Source organism: Lissotriton vulgaris, chromosome 10 (genome assembly GCF_964263255.1).
Source record: "Lissotriton vulgaris chromosome 10, aLisVul1.2, whole genome shotgun sequence".
NCBI lineage: Eukaryota > Metazoa > Chordata > Amphibia > Caudata > Salamandridae > Lissotriton > Lissotriton vulgaris.
The window spans coordinates 258,451,004-258,475,027 of record NC_141698.1 but is presented as its reverse complement, the minus strand read 5'-3'; the positions used below and the strand labels follow the sequence as shown (position 1 = coordinate 258,475,027).

Here is a 24,024-nt window from a genome sequence, read left to right as displayed (position 1 = left end):
GGTCTCATCGATTCACCAATAGAGACGAAAACGTCGACACACGCTTTGTCTTATCTGATTGTTAGATCAATCTTAGCAAAGAAGAAAAGCGTATACAATTGTTTCAAAGAAGTGTTTTGATTTGTTCCTATGATATATGCTTCTTGTAACATTGTTATTTATTCTGTACCCTTTTTAATTTCTAAAGTGTATTAAATACAAACTTTTTCATATACACCCGCACTATTTTTCTTCTTCAGTTTGATCACATATTGTGACTTATCTAGATTAATTGAGTTTTTATTGTTACATTGTTGTACCATTGACCTAAATTGTGACGGGTCACCAAATAGAATCACTCGCCTCTGTGCTGTTAACTAGTACAAACGAAATCCCTTGAAGGTATCTTCACCTTATCATATTCCTTGCCCAAACCCTCAAGGGTATATTGGGTTGCTCGCTTTTTTGTTACCCGTACTATACAGGGCGGGGGACCATCACTGGATTTCTCTGCCCAGGAATGCAATGTGAGGCATTATATCATGAGCAGGAAAAATAAACAATGTCCTGGCGCACAGAGAGAAAAATAGCTTCTTTTGTATTTCACAAGCAAACTCCATCTTTGCAAGTTTGTGAAATAAAAAATACATGCTGAATACACATAACACCATGCACCTTCTCACCATTCAACTCTACATTCAGTGATTCCTCTGGACTGTTGGATACACTGAAAACACATGACGGCAGATTTACTAGACTCTCACGCAATGCTGCACAGCAGGTAAAAAACCTGCTCTGTGTTGTGCAAGAAGAGACCAGGAAAGCGCAATATATTTACTGAAATATGGCACTCTCCTTCCTTCTCCCTAGCACCGGTGCTGAAATTAGCTGCTGTGTGCTACGCACACACCTATGCAACATAGTGCAAGGGAGTCTGTTTGAGTCTAGCATAGGTTTTGTACTGGAAGGATAGCCTTCCAGTACAAAACACTATGCTCAGACTAACTTTAAACTGTTTCCCGCTTTGTATGTGTGCTGTACAGTGCAAACACATGCAAAGTCAGAAAAGGAAGAAGAAATGTATGCATTTCTTATTCATAGTGCCTAATTGAAATGGGCACTATTTTCTGAAGCCAATCCCTGTCTACTTTTTTCAGTACATAGGGCCTAGTTTCACAAAGCTTTGGTGGTTTCATGGCAATGTCCAGGTACCACCCATGGTACATCCTTTTGGGAATAGGAAATGCAAAGCAGCGCTATCTTATTCTCCGGTGCACATGTTGTTTATAAAAATGCAGCAGCTGAAAGGTACATAGGATTACATTGCGTGTTCTGACTTGTAGTAAGAAATAAGGAAGTAACTGTAAGTGTCTGTGCCAATTTTTTGAACAAGAAGATTTGTTAAACGATTCTTTGTCGTGATGATACAAGACCCATGCTGTAGTGGCCCCGTTAACCCCCAGAGAAGACTCGGACTCCGGAGCTGCTTATCGGTACTTCCTTTATTCTCTCTCCTCACAACTCTACTGCCTTTTTTCTATATCCTCTTGTCCCTGCCCCTTCCGCCTCTGCCTGCCCTGTCTGAACATCAGGGTCAGGCAAGGCGATACAACACCTCCCCCTTTTGTACAGTAAAGATTACTGTCCCTTAGAGTTCTTCAATAAGACGGACGGGTCATTTGGTAATTCGTCATGGCCGGCTGGCTCGCGCCTGTTCAGGAGGATGGAGGTCTCTGACATCTTCATGCCTTGTCGGGCTGGAATGCTCTCGATCGCTGCATTCTCCTTGGCTCAATGAATCAGTGCCTGAGCCTCGAGCCTGGGCTCGGTCGTGAGTTGAGGGATTACATTTTTTGAAATAAAATATGTTTCGGGTTATTCGTTTGTTGGCAGCCTCAGCTCTAACCATGGTCCCTTTTCGACTGGAGAGTCGCAATGGGTGTGTGAGGTATCGGCTGTCTGCTTTCGTTCTACGGTCGCGCTTAACCGTCACCCAATCTCCTTCCTGAATGTCTGTCTGTTTGGCATGCCTGCGTTAATCGGCATAGTCTTTCATTTTTTATTTCTTGTCGTGATCCAGCTTCACCAGCGTATCATGATCCGTAGTCACAGTTCGAGATTGCATGACAGCGTTTGAGGTAGGTAGACGTGTGCGAGGAACTTGTCCAAGCATCAGGGTGGCCGGACATTGATTTGTGGTACTGTGTGGTGTGGTGCGGTACGCTTGCAGTACTTCATTCAAGGCTTGTTGTACGTCACGACGAGCGAGTTCTGCATGCTGGACTGCCTTCTTGAGAGTCCCCATAAACCGTTCCACCATGCCATAAGGGGGTGATTTTCCTATGTTTGAAATTAACATGTTTTGCGAATTCAGGGAATTCGTGACCATTGAACGGTGGTCCATTATCTTACTTTACTCCGGTGGGGATTCCCCACGCTGCAAAGGTCTCATCAATGACGGGGATGACGACAGTCGTTTTGGTGGACGGTACTTGATGTGCGACGGGAAAGCGAGAGTACTCGTCCATGATGACGATAATATATTTGCCCGATTTCAGTGGGCCGAAGAAGTCAATAGCCACTTGCTGCCACACCCCATCTGGTACTTCAGACATCTGCAGGGGAGCTGGTGGTTCGTCACGACCCACTAGTTGACATGAGACACGGTCTTTACGTGTGGCTTCCACCATTTGATCCAGTAAGGAAAACCAGACATGTTCCCGAAGTGATTTCTTGGTGGCTACTATTCCTCTGTGTCCCTCGTGGGCCAGGTTGATGATTCCTTGTCTCAGTCGCTAAGGAATGACTATCCTCCCTCCTCTTAGCAAGAGACCATCCGTGCTGATTGACAATTCCTCCTAGACATGTCGGAATGCTACCAGTTCCTGGGCATCAACGGTTGTGTCTTGATGGTTGTCCCTGAGATGTCTCCATGAGTTGGTACGGATTCGGCCCATAACGTCCTGAATAGTGGGGTCTTTTTTTTTCTTTGTGTCCTCATATATGCCACCAGAAAGTAATTACTCTGAATAGGCGCTCTTCAGGCCACTGACACAAACCTTCCTATTCCAACCCTCGTGTTTGTGGATAGCCCATGAAGATTGCCCAGAGGTAGGGTTGTTACCCATCCAACTTCCTGTCGTGATGCTGCTTGCTACACAGGAAGGACAGGACCACAAGACCTCTGGCATAATCATTGGACCTTATAGTTTATTTTTCACTCCATGCATTTAGGGCTGACCATAGGTTTACAGACTTTTCTCCACCGCATAACATATCAAATTTACTCACCACCATGATGTTTTTAAGGCAATCTGCAAATGTCGGAGGGAGTACCGATTTCCATGCTTTACAGATCTCTCTTCTAGCGATCACTATTACATAGAAAATAAACTGTGATAAATTGCTATCAAGAACATAATCCGATTGGAGACCAAAAAGAACCAATCTGGGGGTACATAGTATTTAAAGTGCAAGTACATCCTCCAAAAACTTACACACCTGTTCCCAGAAATTACATATATTAGGACATTCAAAAAACATATGAATATCATCCTGTAACTTGCATCTGGGACAAGAATATTTAACAACAGACATCTTGGAGAGTTTCGCAGGAGTCCAGTAAACTCTATACATAGTATACAAATGATTTCTTCTTAGATTAGAAGGTTTGATTATTTTCTGAGACATAGTAAAAGAATCTGTCCACAGTTTCATTAAATTATCCGAAATCTGGAGCGTTGAGGGGTCCCACAGTTTAATAATCTCTGATTCCAGATTATCCCTATTATCAAGTAGAATTTTATACAATAAAGCCATCTCCCCTCTCCTCACTCTAAAATTATTAATTAAATCCCACAGGGGACTCTCATCCTCTACATCTCAAGTTTGGCTTCCCCACCAAGCTGACAATTGATAAAACTTAAATCTTGTGAGGGTACCCTCGGTTAAACTAACCAAAAATTCCCAATTTAGTGCTTTTGAGGCATCTAGAAAGGTTTCTTAATCTCCTTTATCACGGTTTCCCAGCTGATCTTGGGGATTTCTTCTAACTTCTGAGTCAGTTGGATACCAATATATCTCATCTTAGACTTAGCTTCTGGAATAGAGACTGGATTGTTCCAACACATAACATCTGTTTTGTCCCTATTGATGCTGTATCCTGAGACAATACCAAAATCATCAGCAAGTTTGAATAATCTAGGTATTGCTTCAGATGGATTTGAGGTGTAAAGAAGTAGGTCATCAGCATATAATGCAGTCCTAATTATTAATTCTCCAATATTAAAGGGGATAATTACAGGGTCTTGTCTTAAGGCACAAACAATTGGCTCAATATATATGTCGAACAGTAATGGAGACAAGGGACATCCCTGCCTTGTTCCTCTATAAATGTGCAACCAGTCAGACAGACCACCGTTTACCAATATCCTTGCTCGCGGGCCCCTATATAAAGTTTTTACCCCATTGATAAATATCTCTGGGAAACCGAATTTAGACATTGCTTTCCAAAGAAAGGGCCAGTTGACTTGGTCGAAAGCTTTGGCTGCATCTATTGCAACAATGGCAAGAGGCTTCTTCTTTTCTATACATAATCTATGGCCCCAATTACTTGAAATGTAAGTTCATTTAAATGGCGACCAGGAATAAATCCCCTCTGGTCAGGATGAATGATAGTTTTAATAACGTTTGCCAATCTACTAGCCATAATTCCAGAGTAAATCTTTAAATCAGAATTTAAGAGTGAAATGGGTCGATACGACTCAATTTTTACCGGATCTTTGTTTGGTTTTGCGATTAATGAAATTGTTGCATCTAGCCAAGAGGACGGGATTTGTTCTCCCTGGATGAAAATTTTATTAAATAATTTCTGTAGAGAAGCTAGAGTTTCTTCTGTATTGTCCTTATAAATCTCTATTGGGAGCCCATCGGGGCCTGCAGCTTTATTTCTTGGCATCTTCTTTAGTTGCGATCAGATCTCTCCTTCAGTTATTTCCTTTGCCAAAGAAACTATGTCTGTATTACTCAGCTGTGGCAGATCCCTCAAAAACGACAAGTTTTCTAATTCCTCATCCGACCGATTAATTTTTTCCCGATAAAGTTCTTCGTAGAAAGATATAGCTTCCTTCTTGATCTCTCCGTCTTCTGACAAGAGTAGGCCAGTTCCGCGCTGTATCAGCGATTTAATATTATTTCTAGTCCTCTCTGTCCTGGCTTTCCACGCTAACAGTGATCCACATTTCTCACCATACTCAAAATTACGTAATTTGCTAACTTCCCATTTATTTTTAAGAATTTATTCAGTTCTTAGTCTGAAATTTGTTTGTAACTCGAATAATTCCTTTTCCAGTCTTGATACATTACTTTGATCATCATGTATAGCAGCGAGGAGTTGCTGTTCTTTTAATTTAATCAAACTGAGATCCTTATTATCCTTTTCTCTGGTAAGCTTCCTAATTAGGGTCATTTGAGAGCCGTATATTCCCCTTAAGAAAGATTTAAAAGTATCCCAAACAATATAGTCCGGAGCTGATTCTTGATTAAACTAAAAAAACTCTAATATCTGTTCCTTAATTTTAAAATTAAAGTCTTCATTTAACAAAATAGTCCTATCTAATGTCCATCTATATTCTGAAAAATACTTTTGAATATTAATGTTCATCTCAACCGCTGAGTGATCTGATAATCCATTAGGAATATAAGAAATAGAATGAGTATTTGCTAATAATGATCGATCCAACAAAAAAAATCTATTCTCGAAAACTGATAGTATTTTTTACTATAAAAAGAATATTCTCTCTGAATACCGTGTTTAACTCTCCACACATCACACAACATATATTCTTTCATAATGTTCTTCAGCATTGAGAGGGATCTTTTTGGACAATTGTATTTGGCTTTTGAGGTGTGATCAACTGCAGGGTCTAGTAGTAAATTAAAATCACCACCCAACACTATGGGGATTGTAAACTGAAGCATATAATTTTCTAATTTCTGTAGAAAATAAGGATTATCCTCATTCGGACCGTAGTAAACCCCACATAGAAACTTAACGGTACTTATTGAGATTAGTGCAGCCAGCCACCTTCCTGAGTGATCTGTAGCCCAATTGTGAACATTAATTCCTTTATTAGCACTAAGTATCATCGCAACACCTCTCGTTGTACCAGTTTGCTTTGAACAAAAAACGTCCTGGACCCATTTATTCCTAATGAAAACGTTTCTACATTCCTCAGCTTCCAAATGGGTTTCTTGTAGGAGAATTATAGAAGCATTGGTATTTTTCAGAAAATGAAATACATTTAATTGTTTCTTACGGCTCCCTATGCCATTCAAGTTCCAGGAGAGGATCTTAGTATATCTAGATTGAGGCATTGTGTATTTCTGCTCTTCTACCTTTTAAGGCCAGCATAGAGCGCAATAATCTATGAAAACTTATGAATACTAAAGAAAAATACAATTTTGTGACACATGAGGACTTTTTTATTTGATTTTTCCCCTCCCCCCTAGGAACCCCCCCACCCTCCCCCCGAGGAACCCTGCCCTCCTGGTTGGCGTAACTACGCATTAGGAGGCCCTAGACCCCTGGAGCCGTGCCAATATAGAAAGATAGAAATGCAAGTCTCTTATTCTGCATAAACATATTTATTTATAATTTTTTTTAATTTGTATTTTTTTCCCAGTTCCCTTTTTAGCACACCACAGCACCCTGCAATATATATTTTTTTTCCTCCACCCTCCTCTCCCCCCTTTACAACCACACACCCCATATCACTCTTAGTGAGAATTTAACAAGATAGTACTAGTTAGACTACTTAGTGACACTTAGTGATACATAGTGAAACAGCCCAAATTAATCTGTCTGATCCTTCATCTTAGTTAACACTGCGTCCACTTCCTCAGGGAAATGGCACGTGTACATTTTGTTATTCCACATTATTTTGAGGAGTGCTGGAAATTTCATTTGCACTTGTGCCCCCATGGAGCGCAACTCAGGCATTCTGGAACCAAGCTCCCATTGTCTTTGGGTTGTCTTACTACCCATATCTGATCATATATGGTAGGGGTTGGCTCGATAATGTAGAGAGGTGCGAGAGAGGAATCTGGTAAGAATCAGCTCTTTTACGCTGTAAGTTTGAAAGTATACTAGAATCTTCCTGGGTGCTTTTCGATCAGGGTGCAATTTAAATGGATCTCTGTGGACCCGCTGAATTTCTGCTTCCAAATCAATGTCTGGGCGATCCTTTAGGATGTCTTCATGTAGCAATCTGCATACAAATCCCTTTAAATCCTCTACCTCAGCCCCTTCGGGAATTTTTAAAATCCTCAAGTTGTTACGTCGAGTCTGAGTTTCCAACCTTTCCAAGTCCATTGCTAAGGTGCGGTTCTGAGCCTTTAGGGCTACTATATCTTTGGAATTCATTTTGGAGGATTCGGTAAGAGATGTCACCTTTCCTTCTAGGACGCTAGTCCTAGCATTAATACCCTCTATTTTGGCCTCTAAAAGATCGAATCTATCGTGCAACCCCCTCTGATTTTTTTCAGAAATCTCAAATCTCCCCAACAAGTCCTCTCTCAAAGTATATAATAGAGAACCCAGTCTTTCCTCTGCAGTTCCGCCTCCCCCGCTTGCCCAAGCTCCCCCATTCGAGTAAGAGAGTGGGCTATTATTTTCCACACTTGGAGTAGGCTGTAAGGGAGAGCCAATAGATTGAGATGAAGGCTCCGTAGTATGAGCCCTTTGATCACTGCTCTGGAGGCTTTCGCTAATTTGTATACTGTTACAATTAGAGGGAGGTTGTACAGCCACCCCTGGTATTTCTTTGAGAAGTCCGGAGTCCAACACTGCATATTTATTACTCAGAGGAAAAGCAGCTAAACAGGGGGAGTTCATAGTCGTATTTGATTTATCACTTTCATTACCTATGCGATTACTTGTAGGATTACCTGTAGGATTTCCTTCTTCCGGTAAATCATTATCATTTTCTCCAGCTACAAGGTTCGTTTCTTTATCAACCTTATTCTTGGAGGACACTGCTTGCTACATAATTTTAAAGTAGCTTTTTAATGAGGGAGTTCCTCTAAGTGGTTGCATTTGTTTTAAGCCTTTAGATTTTCCTCTTTTAGCCCCCCCTTCCTACTTTGTTTGTGAGGTGAAATGGGCACTGGCCCAGCGCTTCCTCCTTCAACCAAGTCAATGGGACTAAGGACACCTTTTTTCTTAAGCTCTTATTTGGAGCGCAATTGATAACGATTTTTTACTACTATTTTGTTACCACTATTGATGACAGCCTCTTTAGTTATGGTATCCGAAGAGCAGGATGATGCAAGTCCCTCCGCTGTTGTTTCTCTTCTGCAGGTGTCTTCTAAACCGAGGATAACTTTGTGTGACTCAGGCACCACCTTATCTGCCTCCATACAAACAGTCAAGTCGCTAGTAGTACTGGTCACTAAGAGTGAAACCCAGTGAGTGAGTGCAGCTGCTCGGTACCAGAAAGCAACTCTCGAGCGCAACCATAAACTGTTGCAGCTTACCTGCAGATCGGACTCATTCCAGGCTCGTACACCGCCTCTACCGCCTCTGACTTTACCTGTTGTCCCCGGTCTCAAACCCCCACCGTCTGGTTTGCTCGTTATCCGATATAGCTGACCGGAGCACGGCACCTCCGCATACCACCGCTCTTGCTTGCATTCACGATCTCGCTCTCGCATTGCAAAGACCGCCACCGTGCAGGTCCTAGCGCCTCTGGATTCCGTGCGCCGTATTCGGCGTTCGGCAGGCTAGCAACTCAGAAACGAGACAAAGAAAGCAGAAAAAAGCTCAATAACTGCTTAGCGGGTCCGTTTAACATAGCATTCCAGCTCACCAGTGTATTAACTGCCGCCGTCGGTATTCGAAAATCCTAGAGACCATGTCTGAGCTCATCTAGGGCGTTCAGGGTCGGAGCCTCGCAGCAGCCGTTAGCCTGCCGCCGCCATGTTCCTCTCCTTCGAATAGTGGGGTCTTGACTAGATGCTTCACAAATGGCTTCCAGCGGTACTGCAGGAGGGCATGCACTGTCGATGACGAAGTGAATGTATTCTTCAGCTACAGAACATCGCTCCAGGGTATGCAATTATGGGTGTTGTGACATATAGTCCGCTGGGTTCTCTGCTTTCCCGGGCTTATGGACAATGGTTTAGATATAGTCCTGCAAACGTACACCCCAGCTTTCTATGCGCGGGGGCATCTTCGCTCGTGGGTTGTCAAAGATGGTGACAAATGCTTGGTGGTCTGTGATGAGCGTAAAATGTTTCCTGTATACTAACAGGTGGAAGTGCTCACAGGCCCATACAACCGCGAGGCTCTCTTTCTCGGGTTGCGAGTAAGCTTTCTCCGTGTAGGTGAGACTGCGACTGGCATAGGCCACCACATGACGTTGGTCTGCTTCTTCGTCCTATTGTGCCAGGATGGCACCTAGTCCAACCGGACTGGCATCCACTGTGATTTCAGTTTTCCATTTGGTGTCAAAGTAGGCTAGGTTAATGGCAGAGCTCCCAGCTTTCTTGATTTTGTTGAATGCGTGTTCACACGCAGGTGACCATAGGAATTGTTGGCCTTGGTGGGTGAGTTCTCTGAGCGGATAGCTGATGGTTGCATAGTCTTTAATGTAGCGAGCGCAGTAACTCGCCATTCCCAAGAACGAGCGAAAGGTCGCTGATGTCCTGTGGTTGTGGGGTGTCCGCAAGGGCCGACACCTTCTCAGGATCTGGTTTCATGCCATCTTTGGAAAAGATATGTCCATAGAATTTCAATATGGACTTGTGTAATTCACATTTGGCTGAGTTCAGGGTGAGGTTGGCATTGAGTAATGCGTGGCACACTCGGTCTAATGATTTGTCGTGTTCTGTTTGATTTTCTCCGAAGACTAGAATATTGTCACTATAGTTAAAGGCATTTGGGATGCCTTGGATCACTTGTCGAATGGCTTCGTGAAATATCTCGGCAGCAGAGGATATTCCAAAGTTTAGGCGTTTGTAGCGGAACAGGCCTTGGTGAGTGGTGAAGGTGGTGTTGTAGCGAGACTTCTCATGCAGTTCCAGTTGGTGGTATCCCTTGTTGAGATCCAGCTTCGAGAATACGGTCGCTCCATTGAGGCGGGCAATCATATCGCTAATATGAGGTCCGGGATGTCGCTCTCTTTCAATGGCTGTATTTGGCGCGCGCATGTCCACACACAGGCGCACCTTATTGTCTTGTCCTTTCTTGGGCACTACCACTACGGGCGATACCCACAGAGTGGGCCCTGTGGACCGTTCAATGATGTCCGTCCTCAACAGGTCTTGTAGTTCGTCGTCCACTGCTTGTTGCAGGTGAAACTGTACCTTCCTGTGGTGTGTGCTATAGATGACACTTGTTCGTCGATATGTAGCTTGACTTTGAACTGGTTGAGCTTCCCAAGACCCTTGAAGAGGTTCGGGAACTTGCTGACGATGTCTGGGGAATCATCTACCATGTATAGAAGTTCGACAAGCTTGAGGCCTTCTGCCGTCCGCAGACTGAGAAGACAATCTGCTGCGTCCGGACCTTCAACCACATGGACGTAGGCTTAAATCTGACGGTCTTTATAACCTAGGGTCATGAAGAACCGTCCCAGGCACGATAGCAGTTTCCTGGACATCCAGGTATAGACTCGAACAGCTGTTGGTTCCAGTTTCGGTCGGGGTTTCATGCTTTGATATTCCAGGGCACAGATGTAGTTCAGAGACGCTCCTGAGTCTAGTACAAACTTGGCAGGATGATTTCCTATTTGAATGTCCAGTTTCGGATATTTTTTCAGTCTGTCAAGATCTCACACCATGCATATGTATTCATCACTGTCCTGTGAGACAGGCGTGGGAGACGATGATTCCCGGGATGTTGACCTCTGGGATCTGTATGAGCTGGCTGATTGGACGCTCGACCTCAACGAGCTAGATGAGCGGCTTTCTCTTCGTTTGACCGCTCTGGCTTGGTGACGAATGTCTGAGTTTGACTTGGTTGCCCTTATCTCTGATCTTCATGTTTGACAGGTTGCTTCGAAGTGGTTTTCTCTACCACAGCGGTGGCACTGTTGTCTGATGGCAGGGCACTGTCCTGAGTGGGGTAGTCTTGTCCGCACCTATAGCATTTCGAGGCTGGTCTGTTTGTCCGGCTGCTTCGAGGTCAATTGCGCAAAGACGTTCCCCGGGAGGTCTGTGCGGATCTTCCTGACTTGCGGTGATCCGACCGGCGCTTCGGGTCGGTGTGAGACTGCATTCGGAATACTTGCTCCTCTTTCTCAGGCTTATTGGCTTCCATCTTCTTAGCGTGGCCTTCTGCTTGATCGTTTATGCACGTTAATTCCTCTATTTCTTCAAGTGTGTAGTGTTTTTTTAACAACCGGCGGCGTAATGATTCTTACTGGCATCCTGCAATTATGCGTAGCCGCAGCGTGTCTTCTGTGTTGAATGTGTCGAATTCGCAATATCGGGCTAGGAGTCGAATGCGAGCAATGAAGTGGCACATCGGTTCATCTTTTTCTTGCGACGCAAGGTTGAACGTGTACCGCTCGTAGTCCAAGTTTCGCTTGTGCAGAAACTTCCGATCTAGAGCTCCTTTCACGTCGTCATATGAAGTGGCGCCGACGGCAGGCAATTCTTTGATGATTTGTGCAATGTCCTTCCCTATCAGGTTTTGCAGCGCTATCAGCTTCTGCTTGGGGTCTTGTACTTGAGACCCTGTCATAAAGTCCTCAAAATCCTCAGCCCAACTCTTCCATTTGGGCCCCATGCTGTTCCCTGACGTCAGCTCCAACGGTTCTGGCGGACGCAGATACGACACTCCCAGTAGCATCGGGTGTGGTTGCTGGGATTGTATGGCTTATCCCATGGCTGATGGGCGTGAAGTGTCAGGTTCTACTGACATTCTAGGCACGGGTACAGGCTTTCCAGGGCAGGCGGTGCTTTATTTGCTGAGATTCTGGTGATTTTTAAGGTATTTTGGAGGCTGCCTGACTTCAAAATGTCCGCTGGATAATTGCCAATGTAGTTCTATGTATGGTGCCTGACTTCAAGATGGCCGCCAAAAGGGACATGAGTCTCTGTCCTTACAATGGTTCCGGTTTCTTTTTAGTCTATTTCTTCAAGGGTAGTCAATACTTTAGACATGGACTCACCCTCTGGCAGCTCTAGTCTTCCTGGGATGGTGCTCACACAGCGCTCGCCTCTCTTCGCAATCTCGATTGTGTTTTCGTGCTCTTTTTCCATTTCGGCGCTCTGAGAAGGTTGTTCTCTTGCTGCACGATCACAGCAGGGGGGCAGCAGCAGTGGGTGGACAGGATTCCACCCTCATCGCCAGTGTAGTGGCCCCGTTAACCCCCAGAGAAGACTCGGACTCCGGAGCTGCTTATCGGTACTTCCTTTATTCTCTCTCCTCACAACTCTATTGCCTTTTTTCTATATCCTCTTGTCCCCGCCCCTTCCGCCTCCGCCTGCCCTGTCTCAACATCAGGGTCAGGCAAGGTGATACGACACATGCATACAACTTCCCAATTTTGTCTAAAAAGTTGGCAGGACTTCTGTCATATACCAAAGTTTCAGCTACATATTCATAAAGTCCTTAAACGTGCAGAGAGAGACAGTACCACATCACTGTGGGAGTGGGGGAGAGACAATCAAGGCAACACAACATCACTCTTGTCCCTTCTCCGTAGTTAATTCTTGTATACTAGAACCTGCTGATATCAATGCCCTATGACTAATTATAGTAAGTCACGAAATGCTTCAACTGACCCAGGCCAGCCCTCATCTGCCACAGAGAGCAGTGGCCACACCCCAGGCCCTCTTTACTGCACAGGAATCAAGGTCCTGACTGTAGGGTATCTGATTCACTGACTCCTCCTCCGATGCTGCAGCTTGATGCTTTTGTGCCAGATTCTACATCCATTCCCTCCTGGCTCTGAGTACAGGAAGTGATGAATGGGCAGAGCCATCAACACTGACGCTAATGTATTCGGCTCTGAGACACCTCAACAAACTACCCGCACTGCTCTGTGGCACTGGTCCCAGGTCTCCATTGTGGGCCAAGAGCAAGACAGCACCACAGCTCTTGGAATTGAAAATGAGGCCGAGCCTGCACCTTAGCCTACTGAGGTTCCATTGCTCCCAGGTGACTTGTGCTCACCATCCCACAGCATGTGTAGGCCCACTTACAGGATCAAAACTACTTTCTCCTTCGAGGAGGAACTAGCAGAGTGCCTTCTCCAAATCGTCTGTTATGGGGTTGTTGAAGAGGTTCCTACATACATTATGCCCATCAGCATTCGGTACAATGCCCTTTCATAGCACCTCTTGCCGGGGACCTGGTGGAAGGTGGTGTGATGAAAGCAACAGTGTAGCCATATTGTCTGCATCTCCAAATGGCTTTCAATTGATCTCTGCCCCACCTCTGTCAGCTGCTCATAGATCTAAAATCAGCCCCTTCCTGTAGGATGGATCCTCTTCTACCAGTATTGAAAGGACAATGATCACTGGGCCAGTTCATGACAACTCTTCTGGTTTGCATCTACTGCAGGATTCTCGGCTCCTGCTAAGCTCCATCTCCAGTCTTATAATTTCCCAATCACTTTACTTTGCAAGAACATGTTCAAGATTGAGAATTGGCAAGGTGTAGTTTTTTTTTGTATCTGTGAACTATCTTCTCATGGTGCTGTCTCATGCTAGCTTTCATAACGACAATGCTCCCGATTTGATCACATTTCCAAAGATTGTGTGCCTAGTATCACAAAATTGACATGACAAAATTCTGGAATGTTGTTCACCTATTAGTATTAGTTACTTGCTTTCATTGAAAAGTAACAACATTACTGTTCTGTTGAGTTACCTGCCAACACTGATTTCAAGGTCAGAATTAGATGACCTGTCAGATGTCAATGTCTATTTCTTAATACATTTTAAACAGATTGTTGGTGTAATGGTACAAATGCTGAATACTCAGAGCCTGCTTTACATAAATCATAGGGGCACATGGCAAGGGTCACACACGTTCTTGTAATGGTGTGCCTGCAATACTTTAGCTCATAGATGCTGATTTACACCAGGCTCTGCAGTTATCATCTGGATGAGTCTGTGAGAGCAGAGACTGTGCTCAACATTCCATACTGACTCCCTTTAACCCTTTTGATGCTGATGACGAGCTCAGCTCGTCATCACCCACGGGTGTCGTGTGCTGATGACGAGCTGAGCTCGTCATGGAAACAGCAAAATGGTAATTCCCAGCACAGGAGGGGGAAAACGCCTAGCAGCCAAGGTGTTAAGTCAGTGGGCGACTCCCTCTGCTTTATTACTAAGCAGTCTATCTAAACCAAGCCCCATGAGTATAGCGAAGCAATGCTTCTGACATCTGCAGACTCCTGCCCAGTCACCCATGGGAGAGCACCCATCAGTGCCAAGGCCTTTAATTACATTCCAACCTCTAAGACAAAAGTGTAAGTCTACACTTCACTGATCATGCATTTCATGAGTGATGAAATATGAAGTCTGCATTACAATGTGAGACATTTCTGTTCCCTGCCTGCATTGCCAATTGCACCGTCCCCCGTGTCAGCCATCTTTGAGTTGAAGACCACAAGTGTACAGCGGAGGTGTGCTAGGTGTGTTATGTGCCCGGGCTAGGTCCATGTAGCGAAGCTGCTCATTTCTTACATTGTCCTATTTTTCACAATAACATGTCTGTGACCTTTGCAAATATTTGCGTGTGTGACAACGTTGGAATTAATTTCTCTCAACTACTTCTGTTTCTACACCTTGCTTAGAATAGCTTTATCACAATGCCTCAAACACCATGCACAAGGCCTCTTATACGCACTATGTCCAAATGCCGTTCTATCTTCATCCACGGGGTGACAGAGCTATCTACATATCCAAAACATCACTAATCTATACGTGCATCGCAAGGCTGCTTTTTATTATAAAATAATGAGCATCCCAAAAGATTACCAGAGAAAACACTTCAGCTGACACAGAGGGTCCCTGCAGGCTGAGACTTCACCACACAGCCGTCTGACATCTTTTGAGGGGTGTCCAGTTTGTGACCAACATAGGGTCCTACATTCACTCCCACCCGGTAATGGGGTTGGACTGACCCTTGGGGGAATTCTTGGCATTACACCCACATACACTCTAGGTACCTTTAGAGTAGGGCTTACATAGTAGGAGTACACCTGATAACTATCTTGTATTTTATGCCTGCATATATACACTGTCTCAGCACCATGGCACCACTGTATCTACTATTTACTCTCCTGGTTCTAGTAATCACTTTTATCTGCTTCTGTCTACTGATTAACGCAGCACATGTATCATATACAAGAATAACAGGGCTTCAATAAATACATTCAAAACGTCATGCTGTATATTCTCTGTATATTTCTCTGAGAGCAAGGAAGCATGGGTGACTGCGCGAAAGGCTTTGTTCTGTTTTTCACGATCCCTGAGGGGTCAGGGTTGTCATGTTCAGTGGTTGCCAGAAACCATTCGCTCTTTGTCTAGGTAGGGGGCTTGTAGTGGCATTGTGAGCTAGCTGGTCTCTAGGCCAACATATCCTGCAAGGTGCATGTAATCAGTCTTGGTCGCTTGAACTTTGTAGTCCGGGACGAGTTTTTCCATTCCCGTATGTGAGGTCACAACTCAAAAAAAAACAGCACTCATGGCTGATTGGTTGGTCTATCTTGCATAGTGTGATTCAGTTGACAATTGAAATTTTATGTTATTGTGCAACTATTTGTCCTGAAGATGGTCCCAAGGATCCATGTGACCACCAGGGACCGAAACGTCGACGTGTGAACACCGTTTTTGCTTAAATCATTTAATTTGATTTTTGTAGATCCTTTGAAGATGTGCAATGCCCATTTTGAACATGGCTATTTGTAAAACCCATGTATAATGCGAAAGGTGTTCCTCCTACCACTCAATATTGTTTGAAATGATTGGTAATTTCTGTTGCCAACAATCAATTGACATAAGATTCATGTATTATTAAAGAACTTGATCTTTTTTGATAAACTGTTGTTATCATTCAAGCTCCTGTGAACATCACTAATTAAGTGTTCATGGATATGACACAATCAAACACTAAAGTTATTGTATGAATGACTCCTTTAGGGATACTTTTTGCTATTGTAATCAGTCTATGCACCTCAACCAAAGTTTATGTTGTCCAACAAACGTACAGGTCCTACAGAACAGTGGGAACTTCACAACACGTGCAGACTTCAACACGTCCCCAGCTGAAAGTGGAATGAGCTTAGATTTGTTTCCTGTCACATCTCATTCACGCTTCCGAGGGCATTTCTTGGAACAAGGCTAGATCTACACATACAATGTAATTCCCACACACAGCGCATTTCGTGAACGCACGCTTTCTTTTCGAGAATTAGTGCATAATGGAACTGTGATTGTTTTCACATGTGCTAGTCATGATCAGAAAAAGTGTTCATAAAACGGGTCTGTATCTAGTATGCATTGCTTTTGTATTTCATGGCTTTTCGCAGTTGGGCGACAAGGTACCGACAACACAATTTGCTGTATATTCTACCCCGAAAACAATGAAGAGACTTGATCCACAAAAAGGGAAACAATACCAGTCACTAGATTACCCGAAAGGGGTGACGTCAACAACTTCAGTGCTTTCGATTGCTTGACTCTCTGCGTAATCGGTGGAGGGCCTGGGAGTGGATGGACGACCATCGTTGGAGGGAGTGTCTGGATGGCCATCGTTGGAGGGAGTGTCTGGACGTTCATCGCCGCATGAAACTTTTCCCTTAACGCTCTCACTGCAGAGGACAATGGAAAGTTATACATAACACTGTGGTCTCAAGAACAATAGTATATGCAAAATGTATTTGACCGTTTAGAAACAGAAATGCAGATTTCTATGATGGTTGCTCTCAAACTTCCCTGAGATTAAGCTTGGAAATGAATATATGTACATTGTATGAGCAATTTTATGTCTGGTATCCACTTTTATATTGTTATATTTTGCTATATTGTTTTATTCTGTACTTTTTTGGCTGTATGTTCAGCCGAATAAAGTTGATTTGACTATGTACATTTGTAACGTTCATGTGTATAGATAGTTCACCGTGAAAATGGTGTGAAATCTGTTAGAGAAAATATTATGACGATTTGAAAAAAAAACACATTGTGATTGTTAGGAAAAAAAGAAACAGTATTTTAAGTGTATTTATCTCCAAGGAGAATACAGAAGTGTTCAGTCATGAAAATTGTACAGTAACGCCAAGATGAAAAGTGGGGTGGTGGGAGTGGAGTCCCCCTTTTTTATAGCCATGGCGGAAACGACCTCCAAAACTATTGTGAATGCCAACACGCTGACAAATGTTTCGGTTTTCAAAATATTTCAATATTTTGCATGCTTTAGTGGCAACCTGCTTAGCTGTGTGCGGGTATTATTCCCGGATTCCACTTAAGTACTTGCTAAAGTTTACTTACTAGTCTAACTTGAAACAATCTCTTTATGTCTGCATGCAATTCACCAATATCCCACAGATAGCGAAAGAGACATCACATGCGCTTTGACCTCAATGACGTCACAATAAGAGACATTACATGCCCTTGACCCTGAATTTTCACCGGAAGTGATGCCACATAAGTTTACCCCTGGTACTGATGATATTGCAATAATTAACCTTGCTGAAGTACCATAGTAAATAAATGAATAATATAACACAACACAAACACATCTCGAAATGCGACCTTTCTAAAGCTTGCTGGCATGATACTAGGGGAAGATTTACTCGTTTGTCTGTGGGTTCGTCTGAAGCGGACATAGTGCAACAAAAGACATAACAGCACTGAAAGCCTAAATTATTTATACCACGGATGATTTGATGCTACTACACAGATGATCAGATATGAGCCAAACGTCTTAAGTCACATAAAAAAGATGAAGATTCAGAGGATGGGGGTAAAGCACCTTTGTAATACCTAATGAGGGGTGTTCACTTTGCCATGATGCACCACTAGAAAATTAGTCACCCTGATGAAAATGAGTGCTCACAGTTCGCCAACTTTGATAGAAAAAATTGATACTTGTATAGCGCACTACTCACCCGCAAGGGTCTCAAGGCGCTTGTACGAATACCGCTGTGGAACCATCCTGGCTTTCCCTGTGAGGCGTCCAATCCTGGGCACCCCCAAGGTGGAGGCCAGGCATCCTTAGCGTTGTGGGGGCCGTTGTGGAGATTAAGCAAGCTATTGCCCAGAGTTGCAGAGTGGGACTCCATGATTGAAATAGGCACCGAGGCGAGAATTATCAGGTCTGTGGAATTTTTTTGAGCCCAAGACCCGCCGAGGCAGGGAATTGAACCCTGGTCCCGGGCTAGACCTCTACATCAGGGTCTGCCGATCTAACCATTGAGCCACACTTCTCCACCATTGAGCCACACTTCTCCACCACATAGCACTACATACGAAGAGAGGTCATGGATTGCGGTCCATACCAATGTCAATCGCGGGAGACTTCCCCCTGGAGGGACTACAGGCTCGATGAGTACCTTGGTAACCTGTCCAGTTTACCCTGTGCACGTATGGTGGGTGGGTGGTTTAAGTAAGCAACTGATATAGATACCCAAAAAGGCTGGGGGTGAAAAGGGAGATTGAAGACTGTTGGAAAAGAGCAGACAATCAAACATTGGTAACCCCAGGCCAACATAGAGCCCAGACAACAGAAATGGCATCTAAAAAGGGTGACATCACCCATCTGCTTTTGAAAGAAGTTAAGCAGATTTGATTAGGAGAGATACATGACAACATCTCCAACATGGTTATCATTCAGATACAAGGCTTGATGGCAGACATGACATCTGCGTACTTTCATGTGGCAAAAGAGATCCAAGCCATGTTGTTACAAAGGAAGATGATATAGTGACAATGAGAAGAGAGATGAAGAAATCCCATGAACACCAGGCTACAATGGAGGAGGATAATAAGGCAAAATAGGACATATGCATGTATTTGGAAGATCGATCCCACAGATATAATAGATAGCTACGTATGTCCAAGCAAACAAAGAATGGTCGCATGTCGTCCAAAACTGCAAGAGCTGTTTAGCTTCGTTTGAATGAAGACCAGTCATAAGAAATCCTCACCATTCGGGCCCACTGGGTGGGCACCCCGAGAGATGCACTGGGTATGCACCCCAGAGGAATTATTGCAAAACTGGGGTAATCGCAACTCAAAATACAATAATGATGAAAGCTAGGAAGACTGGCAACCTAACAACTTCACTTTCAGAGACCAAACCATCAACCTTTTTCAAGATATCTCACAAAGCACCTTAAACAAAAGACAAATTCTCAATCCAATAATGTTGGAACTGTGCAGGAGACAGATGTGCTACAGGTGGACTTTTCTGTTTGCTCAATGGTTCCAATTGGACTCTAAGGCTCAAGTGGTTCAAATATTGTAACAATCTTAGGAGAACATTGGACCTTCAAAAGCGAATCCCCATATGCATCAAGAGAGGTGGAGCGGCAGACAGGGAAGTTGACAGAGAAATGGAAACATTTGAGCACATTGGGACGATGACCCTGTAAATGAAACTGGCAAGATAGAGCATATAGACTTCTGGACTTGGTATCAATCTTTGCTAATTTGTGCCTAAGATCATTGAATAGCTCAATTAAATTAATAAACTATGATACTAGAGGGATGAGATGAAAATCATCATTTATGTTTTTCAATTGTGAAAAGTATTGTACCATTACAGCATATTTTATCCAGACTCTTGAGACCCTTGAATGTCAAACCTTCCTCTTACGGAGGCTAGCGCATGAAAATCAAGTGGAGGGAAACGTTATGGTTTTGTGGGAGACTAGAGGGGATAGCAGATTGTGATGCACTTCATCACTGCGTGTGGGGGTGTATATTCCTGTGGAGAGATTTAGTTGACATGCAAGAAGGGAAGGGGAGCAGAGCAATGGGGGGATTGACAAGGGTGGTCCTAGGGAGGGGTGTTAAATGAAGTCATGCAGAATTTCAAGTTTTTTGATTTTAAGAGACACATGCCAAGATATGCTGCTCTTCGAGGAAAGACTGCAGTTTAGCTGAACTATGGTAACGGTTTTGTCATGGAATTTACTGTTTTTTTCCCCCAGTTAAACAGCATAAGATTTGAAGGAAGGTGAGGAGCATTCTCCCTGATGTACTTTGTTTGCAGGAAAGCCATCTTCCATCCACTGATGTCCAACTTATTAAAAATAACTGCTATACTATTCAATATTTTGCTGAAACAAAAGCTAAAAATGGGAGAGTCATGATAGACCTACATATATATAGAATTTACCCTAAAAGAGATTGAGGGAGGCATAAAGGGTCTTACCCGAAATAAAGCCCCGGGTCCAGATGGAATCCCGCCAGACCTTTTTTTAAGTAACATTGAATTATGGGGCCCGTTAGTCACAAGAGTTATAAATGCAGCCATTGGTACAATTATAACCACGCTCATGGGAGACGGCTATAATAGTATCAATTTTTAAGAAAGGTAATACGGAAAGCCCCCATTGTTACAGGCCCATTTCTTTGATTGATGTAACAGCTAAAGTAATGGGCAGGGCAATCCTGAACCGCCTTATGAGTTGGGAATTTGAAAATTGTATACTGACGGAAGTACAGTATGGCTGTAGGGCTGGCGGGTCTACTACAGACCAGTGTAACATTGAATTATGGGGTCCGTTAGTCACAAGAGTTATAAATGCAGCCATTGGTACAATTATAACCACGCTCATGGGAGACGGCTATAATAGTATCAATTTTTAAGAAAGGTAATACGGAAAGCCCCCATTGTTACAGGCCCATTTCTTTGATTGATGTAAAAGCTAAAGTAATGGGCAGGGCAATCCTGAACCGCCTTATGAGTTGGGAATTTGAAAATTGTATACTGACGGAAGTACAGTATGGCTGTAGGGCTGGCGGGTCTACTACAGACCAGTGTTTAAATTTATATTTACTGGTCACGAAATATACAGTGGCCAGTAATGAGAAAGTATATTTAGCCTTCATGGACCTGGCAGTAGCTTTCGATTGTGTAAATCGTTTGAAGCTGTGGGCAATATTGTCGGACCTGGGGGTTGATGCACGTCTTATTCATATCTTGAGAACACTTCACCAAACCACTACTGCAAAAGTGAGGTGTAATCTGGAGGGTGACCAGACAGAGTCCTTTAAGTGTACGAGCGGGGTCAGGCAAGGATGTATACTTGCCCCGTTTATGTTTTCTATTTATATTAACGGGCTTGAACTATTTTTTATTAATTTGAAAGTGGACACACCTAGAATAGGAAGTAGATCTGTGCCAGTCCTGCTTTATGCGGATGACGCGGTCCTCCTGGCCCAAACGACAATGGGACTGCAGCGTCTGATTGACGGGTTCGTCGAGTTTATGACTAGCCTAGACCTATCCGCCAATCTGACAAAATCTTACGTAATGGAGGTGGGCCCAAAACAGAAGGGAACATTTTTTAATTACAGAATAGGCGCTACATGTCTGGCAAAAGTCCAGACTTTTTTATATTTGGGCATCTTATTTGATAGGAATTTGAATTTCAAACCACTGGTCAAGGCACATGGCAATAAGTTAGCAGCTAGCTCAGGAGTGTTAATGAATTTTGGACGCAGACTGGCCGTTTGGGCCCCGGAGCAAATGCTGACTATGTATAACTCTCACTCTTGCTAAAGTGGTATACGGCGCAGAGTTATGGGGAATGGTAAATGTAAATAGCTTACAGACGCAGGAAAACAAGTATTTAAGGAGGCTTTTGAAAGTTCCAAAATGTGTATCGTCATATATAATACACAAGGAACTTGGCTGCAGGTACCTGTAGGACAGGGCGAGGAATAGACCCCTTATGGCTTGGCTAAAACTATTGTTGAATCAGGAAGCTAATCTGACCCAGCAGGTAATTACTGACTACATGGGTAGAGAGAAAGGTATGTCTATTCCCTTGCTGAAATATGTAAAAGAGGCCCTGGAGAGCATTGGATGTGGAAACCTGTTTGCAAATCCACAGAGTATTGTAAAACAGGACCAAGCCAGAGTAAATGATAAGCTTTACAAACTTACAGCCACGTCACGAGAATCTAGGGGAAAAAACAAGCAGACAGTACAGGCTTATATGACAGTGAAGTCCTCCAGTGGGCTGGAGCCCTATCTCTCCCTTGTATACAACTCGCATGACAGGTTTTTATTAACACGTTTTAGGCTCAACCTGTTTCACCACCTATTAGCTGAACCCGTGGGTTTTACTAATGCAGTTGAGTCAAAGGGTCCCTGCGGCTGCGATCATAGATCTCCGCAGCACACGCTTCATTTTGTATTGTTATGCCCATTTTATCAAATACCTAGGCGCTATTTTCGAATACATCTTTTTTAAAAGGCTAATTTAAGATCAGCGAGAGATGCCCTTGTTTTTTAAAAAGAATGTAGAGATCCCCTAACTTTATTTTGTGTGATACATTTTTTAAGATATTCATTTAGACTGAGATCCACAGGCTGAAAAATGGAAAACGAATTTGACACTGAAATGGGTGGAGAGAAAAGGATGTTCTTGTACATTGTAGATTTCTCTAGTTTTTAATGAATTGTTTGTATATTTTAAATACTGTACTTTTATGGTGTTGTTGAAATGCCGAATAAAGAAAATTTTGAACTTTGAACTTTGACTGGAGCAGCAGTCATTTGTGCCAACACATCAGGCAGCACAGCAGTAAAGAGGATCTGCTGGTTTTGCAACACAGTAGCAATGTCATAGTGGTAGGCAGCCATGTGGGAGTCCTAATTCTGCTCCATGGTCTCTAAGGTTGTTCTGATTGCCCCCATCTCTTTGGACACATCACTGGTGCCACTTTTGAAGGGCAGTTGTTGATGCCTCTACCTCATGACACTAGCAATGTCAGCCGGGGACTGCTGAAGGACACAGAGTGGATACTTGGGGCCTCTGATGAGAGCAGTGTTATCCCTATTAGGATGGAGGCACCCACGGACTCCCTTTGGGTGGGTACCAGGGTCTCCATCCCGGCTGTACCTGATATGCAAGCTCCTGCTGGACTCCTATCACAGTCCGTTGGAAGGTAATCTGTGACCAGGAGTTGTTGGAGGGTGTCATGGTCGATGGATGTCATCATGACCATCCTCACTGATGTCCTGGACAGGGTGCTGGCCAGGAGGTGAGGGTTCATCCTCTGTAATGAGATGGGGAAATGCAATTGGTGATACCTTTTACATGGTAACATGGTTGAAGCAAGTGCACTACATTACACTTAGAGTTCCTCATTGATGCTTAGGACAGCTGTTATTAAGTGTATGAATTGCAAATAGCACTCTATTACCCTTTCAGATGACTGAATCTCTGCATTTTCAACACTACGACTGTGTGACAACTCTGAGTGTATGCGCTCTGTCATAGTAGTCAGATTCCAATCACTGTCGCTCATTCTATTTCCTCATGACCAGAGTTGGCTATCTGAGTGCATCCTGCTGAACACCCGCTCGGTCCACAGACACGCCACCGAACTCTGGGATCTACTCGACACTACATCACTGGACGTCGCCTTCCTTACTGAAACATGGATGAACGCATCATCAACACCCGATATCGCCATAGCCATCCCGGACAATTACAAGATCATCCGAAAAGACCGCACCAACCAAAAAGGAGGATGCATCGCCATCATCCATAAAAACACCATCAAAATCACGACCAGCTCCAACGATAACCTTACAACCGCGAACACCTCCACTTCCAGGTCTACATAAGTTTCTCTATATAAGTTTAAGTTTATTATGTTTTTGGCTCTCAAAAGAGGGCCACATAAAACAATCACATAATTCTACACCACTACATACAATAAAAAATCACAATAAAAGCCGAATAAAAGATCACATCTTTAACACTGGCCGAACAATCTTCAAACAACATCTCTAGGTATCATTAATAAATATCTAAAAAACCCTTAAAAAAGTTAAAAATT

The 24,024-nt window shown here is 43.5% G+C and overlaps 1 protein-coding gene across 1 annotated transcript in view; it reads right to left on the bottom strand.

The window, feature by feature from the left end:
- Positions 1-24,024, bottom strand: part of LOC147685069 (GTPase IMAP family member 4-like) — a 45,239-nt gene that overhangs the window by 5,316 nt on the left and 15,899 nt on the right. The window contains exon 2 of the mRNA XM_086940950.1: positions 16,635-16,811. Within this exon, the coding sequence (XP_086797076.1) occupies positions 16,635-16,779 (145 nt within the window). The 5' untranslated portion in view covers positions 16,780-16,811. The remainder of the gene's footprint in view (positions 1-16,634; positions 16,812-24,024) is intronic.